Consider the following 13,142-nt stretch of genomic DNA (forward strand, 5'->3'; position numbering starts at 1 on the left):
CACTCCCAATCTCTGCTTACATAAGTAACTGGCCTGTCTCAGTGCTACTCTCAAGGAGAGCAGAAGCTCACAGAAGAGCCGCCTTCTAGCTTTACACAGCCCTAGAAGGGCAGTGATGGGAGGAGAGAGGGACACAGACACACTTTTCACTGCCGGGACTCCTGTTCAAACTATGCCAAACTCAAGGCTTGCTCCTGGGGAAACCAATGTTGACCACGGGCATGACTCCTCTTCAGGTAGACCAAGCTTACATCAATTTTAGAAAGCGTACTCTCCAAATCTGTCACTCAGAAACACCCATCTGATGCCTGGCACCCTGCCCGTGCCAAGAGATTAGGAGGAGGGGAGGGGAAGGGATGGTCCTTCTCATCATGGGCTGAGCTCCCTTGCCTGGCCTAGAAGAAGATATGGACATGGAGGATTCTTCTACAGGGAAGTAGATTTAGTGTCTATAATAAAAGCTCAAGAAGATGCTGTGCTATTCCTGAAAAAAAAATAGCATGATCTTGTTTGGAAGGTCAGATAGAAACCAAAAGGAAAAGCAAATAAGGAAAGATGTCCCCAGTGGGTAGAAAAATAAAGACCAAGTCTCAGACATGAGGGGTATTCCGTGTAGGACCCAGAAAAGAGCAGGAGCTAGAATTAGACAGAGTAGGGTCAGATGAGGAGAGGCCCTGGAGGCCTGCTCAAGATGGACGCAGCTCACCGGAGCCTGCGAGAATCTGTGCAGGTCTCATCCCAGTGATTCACATGTGGGGTGGACACACCCAGTGAGCAGTGGGAGCGGGGACAACGATGGGACAATGTGTGAATGATAGTGAGTAGGAACCCCAGCCAGGCCAGTACCCATATTTCCCAGACAGGAAGCTTTTGGATCCTGCTTCCAGGAAGACACCCAGTTAAGGAAGGAACCCAGAGGCACAGAGTGATAAGGGGCCTGGCTCTTTCAAGAGGGTGGATGTACGCTTTGAAATAGGTCAGCTGAAGTCCTTAGGACTCTTGTCCTCGAATCCACTCATTCATTTCCTCATCTCTCATCAAACGTTGTTGGGCCCAAACCAGGCAGAAGGGCCTCTGCTTAGTCCTTGGCACTCCGTGAAGAGGGAAGAGGAAGGAGAGAGTGAAGACTTTCTGAAAAGAGGGACCTGGGAAAAGAATGCCATGTCTCAGGTACTCTAAGGTCAGAGTGACTGGAGCTCAGGTGCTCTGACCAGCACCGAGCACCTTGGGCTCCACTGTAGGGGAAGGAAGGGCTGAGGAATGAAGCAGAAGGTGGCATAAAGTGCTTCTGTCACATGGACCTTTGCCACAGGGCAGAGAGGGCCAGGACAGACAGGAACCCCATTAGGACGTAACCATGATGGTTCACGTGAAACAGAGACAGGTTGGACAATAGCCCATGTGGAAGCAGTGGGGAGATCTGACTGGCACAGGAAGGCACCATGAAGCCCGTCCTGGGGTGCTGATAAGGTGACGGTACCCCCCGATAATTGTAATTTGTGAGCCCTTGTGCAGGTTGGAGCAGGAGCCCCTTGTTCAAAAAGCATGACGACAACAACACAATGGCAGGCTCATGAGCCTGTCCCAGCTGCCCAACCCTGGCTTTCAGTTCCCACAGGAAGATCTGCCAAGGGACAGAGGATGGCATACTTACCTCTTTTCCTGGAACTCCTGTCTCTCCTGCTTCTCCCTGCGAGATGGAACAAAGGGTCAGTTCATTCTGTAACCCTGGCATGGTGTCCCTCATGTGGATGTGTGGATGTCCACACATTTCCACTCAGGTCCTGTTCCACTAATGACAGCAATTGTTTGATCCCCAACATGGCTCTCAGCTCTGCCTGTGCAGAGGGAGGCAGAGAACTGTCCTGAAAGAGGAGGGGGTGGAGCCTCAGGTCTCTGGGCATGACTCAACCTCCTCTGTATCTAGGGCGACAAGTTTGCGAATGGCCTGGTAGTGCCAGGGAGGTCACTCTGAAGAGGCTTACAGTCTGTGAAGAGAAACCCCGAACATCACTGAAGAGGAACACAGCAAGAAGGTCAGACAAGGCTGGTGGAGCCTGGATGCTACGTCCCCTCCGCAGAAGTTACAGAAGTCGCCATGGCTCTCAGTGCAAATCTCGACTCCTCTACTGATTGGATCTATGGCCTTGAACTACCTTCTTAAGTTGAATGTGATTTGTTTCTCCATCTCTAAAGCAGGCAAAGCAGCTGTATCTGCCCTGTAGGGATCTATGAGATTGATATATATATATATATATATGTGTGTGTTATATATATGTATTTATGAAATATTCAGATAGCGGCTGGCCCACAGTAAGGATTGGATGCATCCCTGGCTATTTTCATGCTTATGGAATAACTGCTGCTGAACGAAGGGCCCTGTCTGCTCAGGGTTGGGCAGGTTACAACCATGAGGGTGAAGAAGAAGACAAGCAAATGAAAATTCTGAAGTATCAGTCAGGGCTTGGGAAGCAGGGCCTGTGGGATGACCACGGGAGGAATCAGACAGGGCAGAACTAACCTGCAGGCACTGGAGGAGAAGGTGGAGATGCTGTTTACCCTGCTGAGTTTCACAGAACCCTTGTCCATCTGCTGGAATGCCAAGCTGTGGGCCGGAGCCCACCGTGTAAGGTCCTCATGTTGTTATCTAAGCCTGCAGCATCCCTTCTCCAAAAGAGTGGGCAAGGGCACTTTCTGCATCTAAACATCAGATCCAGGGAACCAGACTCAAGGGAAATTGGATGCAGACTCACCTTGGGGCCTCAAATAAACCATCTGAGCCTGCAGCCCTCCCTTGCCCATCTTAACAGCAATCCGTATGCAAATCTTTGCCATGATTTTTGTTAGGATCATTCTAGCGCCACTGACCACACCACAAATGCTACAGAAGCTTCGTGTACCACTTGAGCACTCACACCAGGCCTGGAACCTCTGGAATCAGTTCACCTGGATCTTCCAATTTTTATCCTCAGAGGCGCCACCACACTGAGAGTAAGGTCAGATCACAGAAGCTCTTGAAGGCCTGCTTAGGTGAGGCTTTATTCAAGGGGAACTGGAGAGAATTTGTGTAGGCATCAACCCAACTATAAGCACTTTATTCCAGTAGGCAAGAAGAAGCAGTGATTGGTCAGTGTCAGGCCTTCTCTAGGGTTTCACAGTCAGGGAGTGGAGGAGATAAGAGTCCCAGGCAGCTGTGACCTCTGGACTCTCCATGCCGTTCTCAGTCACAATGCATGTGAATACATGGCATCGTGGCATCATGGCCTGAGCAAACAAGCCTAGGGACAGGGTGAATGGTGGAGGCAGTTCTGAGCATGAACACCACACCTCGGAGTACACATCTGGTCCCACTGGGGTTCTCTGCTTACCGGAGGCCCACGGGGGCCCAGAAAGCCAGGAAGACCTGGGCTGCCATTCTCTCCTTTGGTGCCCTTTTGGCCCTGTGAAGGAACAACAGGGAATTAATCTCTCAATGCCAAGTGTTCACCCAGCCTTTTGACCCCTCTGAACTCTGAAAGCATAAGACAGCCACAGAAAGAGAAGACAGGGCGCCTTCCTTGCAAAAGAAGGGACCATAGCATGGGGTGCTATGAAGGGAAATCCCACCACACACAGCTCATGGCCTTTGGGTTCAATGCAACAAACACAACACGGGATGGATATTTCGCACCAGTCACCATGTGACCGATGGGATGCCTTCCCATGAGGCCGAGACCCAAGGTGTCACAGGGCTTAATCTTTGGGAAAGGTCTTTTGAAGTAGTCAGCTTTCGCATTTGTGGAAGCCACCACTTGTGGTGGATATCCACACGCATTTTCAATTTTGAAAGAAAAATTCTCCCCATACCCTCTCGTTTCCCCCCACCCTTATTCTACCAGTCCAAGTCAAATTTCTCCACCAATGCTCCCAGAATAGAGGCCAGACAACATGTGAGCGACGCCATGCCTTTACAGAGAGCGCCAACGCCACCATGCAATCGAGGAAGGGTACTCACGGGGACTCCTGGACGGCCAGGCTCGCCCGGGGAACCTGGTGATCCATTGCTACCCTGGTGGAAGAAACAGAAATGGTGGTCCTGCCAGGACTGTGTGCCAGGACATCGCAGATCGGGGCACTGGTGGGACAGGACGTCACAGAGTGGGGCGATGGGGCCAACATTGCTGGAGGAGGAGGACCTGATTTCTCACAGACTCCATTCTCCCTGGGGCCGGTGTGGTTTGCAGGAAACCACTTCATTCCTCACAGGAGATTTCTCAGCATGTCAAGAAGAGATCATAATATTTAATTCATGTGATGGTCGTGAAGCTAAATAAGTCTGTGGGCATGCAAAGGGCCAGCCTATGGCACAGGCACAATAAATAACCATGACCACATTCTCTCATCCATCCATCCATCCATCCATCTATCCACCCACCCATCCATCCATCCATCCACCCATCCATCCATCCATCCATCCATCCCTCAACTCAGATGCTGTGTTAAGAATAAAACCAACTGCTGGGCACGGTGGCTCACGCCTGTAATCCTAGCCACTCAGGAGGCTGAGATCTGAGGATCAAGGTTCAAAGCTAGCCCAGGCACAAAAGGACCTGCGACTCTTATCTCCAATTAACTTCCAGAAAATAGGAAGTGGGGCTTGGTTCAAGGGGCAGCTGAGGAGCTCAGGGATAGCACCCAGGCCCAGGGATAGGGCAGTAGTCTTGAGCTGAAGAGCCCCATGACCCCCCCCCCCCCAAAAAGGAAGGAAACCAACTACAAGAACCCAGTGCAAAGACTACTGCTCTCCCCAGAGGGAGTATGTCCCTGTGCTCGCCTCCTTCTTCTACCCAGCCAAAGGCACCACCGCAGACCCATTTAATCCAAGACGATGGTGCAACAAAGAGGGGAAGCGACATGTTCAGAGTCACACAGCTATGCGCTGGCCCATCCAGGTTTGCTGAAGGGTTCATGGTGATTGTCCCCATGATAATAGTTTCTAACGGGTGCTTTCTGACGATGCGTAATCCGATGAATATATTTAATCAACAAGATTCCTGATAGAGGGAGGAAAAAAAAGACAGGAAACTGAAGAATGTGCCCAGCTGCCTCCCTTCAGGCAACAATGACTTAGATTTTGCAGACTAAGCTGGCCTTACCCTCTGCCCACCATGCTTTGACTTCGCCTTTCTGCTACCAGGACGCCATGACTCTGTGCCTGTGACTCTCCTGTCCACAGTGTCTACACAGGGCCAGCCACAGGAGTCTCTCTCTTTGGACAGATGGGTCAAGGGCATCAGCAATGCTCTTATGAATGCTGTATGCACAAAGCAGATATCCACAAAGGTTTCCAGGAGACATGTTAGCATTGGGAGTGATGGTCTATACCCAGGGACTTTGTACACAACACACCTTCAAAGGCTTCCCATGCATGCAAACATCATCACCATTTTACATGTGGAGAAACAGGTACAGACGTGCCAACCCTGCTGGGTGTGGAAGGAGGTGGAGGGTCTGAACTCTGAGCTTAGGCACCATTCATCAGGAAGAACAAGACTTGCAGGTAAGTGATAAAACCAAGTCTCTCCCTGTGCCCAAAATGTCCAGCAGTGACCGTGGAGGGTCTCATCTCACCCAATCCTCCCCAGAACTGGGTGGCGTGGATATCACCAGTCCCCTACCACAGGTGAGGAAACTGAGGTAGGAGAAATCCCAGGCCCACCAAGGCTCAAGAGCTGCCTAAGGCTGAAATCGAAGCAGCAGGCAGTATCTGCTCCTGGGCCCGGCCCTCCGTCCCTCCCAGGAGTGCCGCCTCTCCCAGCGCTCCTCGCCCACTATCCCATCTGTGTCCCTCTAAAAATACTCCTTTGGCTAATCCTTGCAGAAATTACCTCTCCTCCCTCTTCCCTCTGGTCCCTGCTGTGCAACAGGACACATTAGCACACAGCTACAACACAAGGTATGGGGTTGCCTGCCCCTGGGCACTGGAGATATACGAGGACACTGAAGCCCCTCCAAATGTCTCCCCCATTCTCAAGAAGCCCCCGTGAGAAAGTCCCCGGGCAGCTCCAGAATGGGGGGGGTACCAAGGCTTTCCCCAAACGTTTTGGAGCCCCATTCTCTGACCTCAGCCTCCCTTCTTTCAAGATGATCTCCTTAACAAGGAAATCCGGCACACGCAGACCCAAGCTTGGGTGTGTTCAGGGATCAAGCTGCAGACTTTGCATCAGACTGTTTGGGTCTAACTCTGCTTACTGCTGCTGGCTCAGCTGTGCAGTCTCGGGTGAATTTAACTTGGCATCTCTGTGCCCCTATTTCCCCTCTGCAAATGAGCGATCACAGCACTCTTCTCATAGGGTTTGAGGAAAACTCAACGAACAAATGGGGTTAGTGCTTCATAAAGCCCACAGCACAAAACCCACCTGGTAGTTCCTAAAAGCCAGTGACCAGAAGTGGCTACCAGTTTTAAAGAAATAAAATGAAGGGTGTTTTTTTTCTGGCCATCCACATAATTTCTATACATGAAAGCAATTCATAAATACTGTCAGCCACCAATGCAATAATGTTTTGGGCCATAACAGATTACACACACAGCAGTGGTCCTCTAAGATTACAGAGAGTCTGAGAAGTCCCCAGTGCCGTCCTTACCCGATGTCACTGTCACTGTGTTACACATGACCCAGACATGGGGCACGGGGGGGGGGGGGTTCTAAACATGGTTCCAGATTTCCAGATCACCCTAAGAGATTACTAGTCCTCAGGTTTATACACTACACTATGCCTTCCAACTTCGTTTCAGACTATATTTCTACTCATGAACAAAGCAAACTATAGCTCAACATGGTAGACAACTGCCATCTCCACTACTTGAGAGGCTGAGGAAGGAGCACCTCAAAAGAAAGGCAAAGGCAGACTCAACGGAACATAGGCTCAATGGTTTCCCTCATTTGTCATAATCAGTAGAAACCTTGGGTTCTCCTAGCAGAGATTTGCAATAGAGCAAAACATTGATACGTAAGACCATATAGTATGACGCTAAATGAAGGGACCTCCATGATATAGAAACAAAAGCCATATAATGAGTGATTGTTGTCCTTCATGTACTATGTTATCTATCATCTCTTTTGCTGTCCCTTGGTTATCTCATATGATTACAGTATCTCACTTTGTTATCTGATATATTGGATATATTTGTATTTGGTTATTTGAAATTGGATAGGGAAGAGGAGAAAACAAGATGAGGGGTGGGGGGGAGGGAAATGGGGACCAAGACATGAGAAAGGGCATCAATGTATGTGAAGTAATGCACCTTCTATCTGGTGAATATAATGTAACCATTCTATTAATTACAATAAAAATATATGAAAAAAATAGAGGCAAAGGTAAGGATACCTTGCTTAGAAAACAAAAACAAAAGGACTGTGGGCATCACTCAAGCGGTAGAGTGCTTTCTCACAAAGTGGAAAACCAGGAGTTCAATCTCTAGCATCACACACAAAAATGTAAGTAAATAAAGTTTTCCATAAAATACTACCTCATGTACTTGGATAACCATCTCATCATTCTGCGCTCATCGGGTATGTTATTTTTTTCTTGCATAGCAATCTGCATACAAATATCTATGTTCTACCTCTGTATTCCATACTCTCTGGCTACTCTTAGGTAAGTATTTACCTAGGTGCGCAAATAAGCAGAAATGATATGCAGAATATTTAGTAACAGATGGAAGGTGAGGAGTTAAACTCCGTCTCCTCAAAATTCATCTTTCGGAGTCCTGGGGAACTTGGTGCTCTCAGAATGTGACCTTAGTTAGAAATAAGGTCATGTAGACCCATGAGTTCCATGAGTTCAAGGGGGCAGGGAGTAGGGTGACATGCTAATCCAATCTGGCTGGTGTCCTGTGCCCTTGGACCCAGGCTCACACACAGGAAGAACTTTCTGTAGATGGAGGTAGAGAAGGTAACTGATACTTTCACCCTTCAAGGCCTGCCCAGCAGCCTGAGCCCTGTAAAGGTGCAGAGGTATGGCGTGCCATCCTTTGAGAAGAGCAATCCCACAGACGAAGGTCCCACCCTCTGGCTTCGTCCCCCACCGAAGCCATGGGGGAGAGGTGCTTTGCTCCAGCTTCTCTAGCGAACTCACCTAGGACACGGGTGTGAGTCCATGCAAAGGCTCAGAGCTGGGGGGCAAGAGGGTCCTAGAGTGGCACCTTTTGATTTTCTAGACTATGATGTGCAATTGCATGGGAGGACAATAAGGGGCCGAGAGCAGTGGCTAATACCTGAAGCCTTGATTTTTTTTGTCACATCATATATGACTGCACCAGGGAGAACTAACCAAACACCACCAGGATAATTCCCTGCATGCAGCAAATCCTCAGACCAAAACTTACCGGGGGGCCCCTGGGACCTCGGGGTCCCTGTAGTCCTGCAGGTCCAGAGTCACCCTGGAACAGAGATGAGCCATGTTATCATAGAGCCACACATCGAAGAGGCTAAAGGGCCACCAGCTTCAAATAGGGACTAAACTTCACCAGAGACCCAAGGGCAACAAATGCCCAGACATATCTGCACGAATCACTTTACTTCTCACAATTGGGGAAACCTTGTAAGCTCTCCCAGAAGCCTTGGAGTGTGTGCCCTCTTGCTCAAGACATTCCACTCAATTTCCATCTTCTCCTGACTGAGTCTTGGGGGGGAAAGGGGGTGGGGGTGGAATCGGCCAGCTATGTGCATGTGGTCTCCATTGCTAAGCATAGTTCACCATCCACCACCATTCACATGTCCTGAGCAGCCTCCTGACATTCTGCAATCCTACTGTGCTAGGGGAAAAAACGCAGAGTGTGGACACATGACCATACACAGTAGACTAGAAAATAGTCTAAAACTCCAATTTTTACACTAAAAAGAGCCAGAGAGCTCAGATGGAGAAAGAAAGCATTTGCCTGCCAGCTGGTATCCCAGGCTCCTTTCTCAGCTCCAATGTGAGTGTGGTTTGGGCTGAGTACAGATCCTTTCTAACCTGGGGCAGGGTGGGGAGAGGGAGCTGTTCCACACACTGAGGCAGAGGAGGTGGGCTAAGGCAGGATTGTCCAACTGCCATTTAGCATCAGAGAGACCCTCCCCCCACGAGGGCCGGGCTGGGGGTGTTTGCATTCAGCTGTACACACAGGGGTTCTTCACACACTAAATTGCTCTGGTAGGTGCTAAGGGAAAACATAGGACCTAGATCACATTTCCTCTTTGACCCTTTCTAGCTCCTTCAACTCAGATCAGTGGAAGACCCAACATGCTTCACAGCTTCCAGAACACTGAGCCATGTCTACCTCACCAGTTCCCAGGACAGTCTGAAGATGGCAAAGAGCAGGCAGGGGCCACTGCAAGCTCAAGACACCATGTTCATACTTTCCCCCAAAGACTCATTTTCAGGAATCCAAGATACTTCCTCAAGTGCGAGACGCCTAATACACAATGGTGGGCAGCCGCTGGGCTCATGATCCCTTGTGGAACACTGGCTGCAGACTGGCTTCACCTTCCTCTGGCTCTCCAAAGGTAGAGAAAGTCCTTAAGTCCTTAATCTGTCCAGATTTCAGTGTTTTGATTATACCACCCAGCTAAATACACCTGCTCCATCCAGATTCAAGACCATATAAAACTAAGAGGCCATCTGAGCCATCTAAAATGAGATGCAGCCAGACACTGTGGCTCATGACTGTAATCCTTACTCCTTAGGAGGCTAAGACCTGAGGATCATGGTTCAAAGCCAGCTTGGACAGAAAATCCTGTGAGACTCTGATCTCTAATTAACCACAAAAAAACAGAAGTGGAGCTATGGCTCAAGAAGTAGAGTGCTAGCCTTGAGCAAAAAAATGCTCAGGGAGAGCACCCAGGACCTGATTTCAAGCCCCCAAACTGACAATAAATGAATAAACGAATTAAGAAATGACATGAAATGCAGCACATTCTGGGGGAGGTGAAGATGCTGAGCCTAGGATCACAATGAAAGCAAGAGACAGATTCTGGGAGGAACAGTGGCTGCCTTTCTAGGAAATGGAATGTGGAATCAGTGGACCTGTCAGGGGTCTACAGACAAACCACAGTTAATCCACGAATGCTTCCTGTCAGCTGCAAGCCACAGGCACCCGCCAGCAGCAAGCCCTGTCCTGTCTATGAAGCTGACTGTGGCTCCGCTCTTTATGGCATCCTCACCAATCACTGCAGAGCAGCCCCTGGCTGTCAATCTCTTGTTCTCCCACCTCTTGCTGACCACAGCACTCTCACTGCGCCCCACAACAACCCCACAGAAACATACTTACATCTTTTCCTGATGGCCCTTCCCGGCCAGGGGGGCCCGCAGCTCCAGGCTCTCCCTAGAAACAAGAAGATTCTGTCAGGGATGGAGCTGCCTCTGCCCCTGGCTGCCTCCAGTCCAGAGCATCAGGGGAAGTAGAGGAGATACAGAAGTGCCCAGGTTGGAAGCATTGCACACAGTGCAGAGCAGCTCCTGCACATGGAATGCTGAGTCAAAGCTGGAGTCTTCGTGGGCCCAGGACCAGAAAGACTGCAGAGGGCCACGCTTGCTTCCCTAGCAGTACAGACAGGCTGAAGGATCACGAGATCCTGCTTAGGTCCTCGCTTTCTCTGGTGGCCTTGGCTCTCATTCTATATACTGGCTTTTAGCAATAGACTGGCAATCTAACCACTGAACCCCAAGGTCCTTTCATCTGGACATAGATGATGGGAGCTCCACCTCTGGGAGCAGATGGGGGGCCTTGGGAAAGAGTCACCCATCTGTGTGGGCTTCAGGGTTCTCCTCTGCAAGAGAAGCCCACTGCCACGGTTTCTTTCATAGAGTCCCAGACCACATGCACAGCCCAGATGCTGGAAACCACAGCAGCGCTCAGTGGATTTCCTCAAATAGGCTCCACATCACCACCTTTAGCAGAACCATGGAGAGAAATCAGCATAATCCAGGGCCTGAGTGCGGCCCCCAGAGAGTTAGATAACAAGGTACTGCCTTGCTGTGCACTGTAGCAGGGGCCCTCTCTCTACACTGCGTTAAGGGACTCACCTGGGCTGACTTCCAAAGTAAGCCTTTTACTTACCCGGGGACCAGGGGGGCCAGAATCGCCTGTATGTCCCTTGAAGCCCTGGGAGAAATAAGATGAAGTTACTTCACCAAGGAGCAGGCTCACAGGGTAAAGGAAGGGCAATCCTAGCTACTCTGGAGGCTGTGATCTAAGGGTCACCGTTGGAAGCCAACCTAGGCAGGAAAAGCCTGTGAGACTCTTACCTCCAATTATCAAGTAAAAAGCTCAAGTGCCACAGAAATCTCAAGGACAGGACTAGGTTCTGAGCTCATGCCCCAGGACCCTCCCCCTCACTCATATGTCCAAGACACTGAAATACTCCAAGACAACCCACAGAATGGGAGAAAATCTTCAGGGAGATAATCGGTGTTGTCAGCACCCTTTATTGTGTTGCATAAGCAATCCTCTATGATGCTTAAATAAATATGGAGCTTCTTAAAAAACAGTGTAGAAGCTGGGTGCTGGTGGCTCACATCTATGATCCTAGCTACTCAGAAGGGTGGCATCTAAGGACTGCAGTTTAAAGACAGCCCTAGCAGAAACATCCATGAGGCCCATTTGCAATTAACCATCAAAACAAGAAAGAAAAAAAACCCATAAGTGGAGCTGTGGCTCAAGTGGTACAGCACTATCCTTCAGCAAAATGCTTAGGACCCAGACCCTGAGTTCACGCTCCAGGACCTATGGCCAGCAGATGCACATGTGTGCACATGCACAACACACACACACCACACACACGCATGCACACACACACACACACACGCACACACACACAGAACTAGTTTATGACCATCTCTACCACTCCTCAGCATATATCCAAAGGGTGTAATTCAACATACAAGAGAAATTCATGTGCACCCATGCTTACTGAAGCACTGTTCACAACAGGCAAGATGAAGAAACAGGCTAGATTCCCAACAAATGATGAGTGGAGACACCGTGAGATAGATACGTGGTAGACAGAAATCAGCCATCCACAAAGGAGAAGGAAAGGATGTCATGTGCAAGAATATTATGGAACTTGAGAACATTATGTTGACTGAGATAGTCAAAACTCAAAAAGCCAAATAACAAGGTTTTACATGAAGGTGGTACACAGAAGAAGAAGAAGAAGGAGGAGGAGGAGGAGGAGGAGGAGGAGGAGGAGGAGGAGGAGGAGGAGGAGGAGGAGGAGGAGGAGGAGGAGGAGGAGGAGGAGGAGGAAAACAATAACATTAGTATAAAAAGGAGAGTGAGGTAGTCAGTGAGGGGGATCTTGGAGGATGGAGAGGATCAGAGTAAAAAATACATTACATGTATATGTGTGTACATGTGTATATAAATATATCTGTATATGTATATGCATATGTATATGTATATGTATGAAAACAGCATAGACAAACCAACCCACCATTGTTTGAAAAGCAACGGAGAAGAGGTAATAGAACTATGGAAATCTAATAGAACATGTTTATTGTATATTGTATGTACCTATGGAATTATCACAATGACACCCCCTGCATGCTAATATGAACTTGTTCATTTAATTTGAGAAAACAGAACGTGGAGTTGTAGCTCAATAGTACAGTGTTGGTATGGTCATATGCACAAGTCCCTGAATTCCATCCACACAAATGCTACCAGGAAAACAAACACATGGGCTGACCGTTATTCACGCACCACAATACCATACTTTTAAGAGATTCTATTATGTTCCATAGTATGCAGTGTCTAATAAATTTTTAAATGCTTTTAGAAAAGATATAATGAGATAATCAATTTCAAGTATGTTTGGACAAAAATCAATTGCATATTCTGTGTTTTGACACCCACAGGTAAAATGAGTCTGGCGCCCAGGCTCCTTCTGGTGTGATCAGGTGAAAAGAAAGGAGGTGTGGGCAAGAGAAACATTGATCTTTGTGTTTTATTTCATCCTACTGAGAAAACTAGCCTGATGATTTATTGATTTTTTTTAAAAAAAAGAAACAACACTAAGGAAACAGAAGTCACAATTTTGATCTGCTACTTCTTGGCAGATCATTGGATTTTAAGATTTTCATTAAACATATTTATTTAAGAAAATATAAGCTTATTGGCA

General features: G+C 48.5%; 1 protein-coding gene across 3 annotated transcripts in view; it reads right to left on the minus strand.

Moving 5' to 3' along the window:
* Window positions 1-13,142, minus strand: part of Col22a1 (collagen type XXII alpha 1 chain) — a 159,317-nt gene that overhangs the window by 9,992 nt on the left and 136,183 nt on the right. For all 3 annotated transcript variants that reach the window (XM_090339454.1, XM_090339455.1, XM_090339453.1), the window contains 6 exons: window positions 11,081-11,125; window positions 10,292-10,345; window positions 8,369-8,422; window positions 3,995-4,048; window positions 3,369-3,440; window positions 1,655-1,690 (listed from right to left, as the gene is read on the minus strand). In XM_090339454.1, the coding sequence (XP_090195580.1) occupies window positions 1,655-1,690; window positions 3,369-3,440; window positions 3,995-4,048; window positions 8,369-8,422; window positions 10,292-10,345; window positions 11,081-11,125 (315 nt within the window). The remainder of the gene's footprint in view (window positions 1-1,654; window positions 1,691-3,368; window positions 3,441-3,994; window positions 4,049-8,368; window positions 8,423-10,291; window positions 10,346-11,080; window positions 11,126-13,142) is intronic.

Source organism: Megascapheus bottae, chromosome 9 (genome assembly GCF_031878675.1).
Source record: "Megascapheus bottae isolate mThoBot1 chromosome 9, mThoBot2.hap1, whole genome shotgun sequence".
NCBI classification, from domain to species: Eukaryota; Metazoa; Chordata; class Mammalia; order Rodentia; family Geomyidae; genus Megascapheus; species Megascapheus bottae.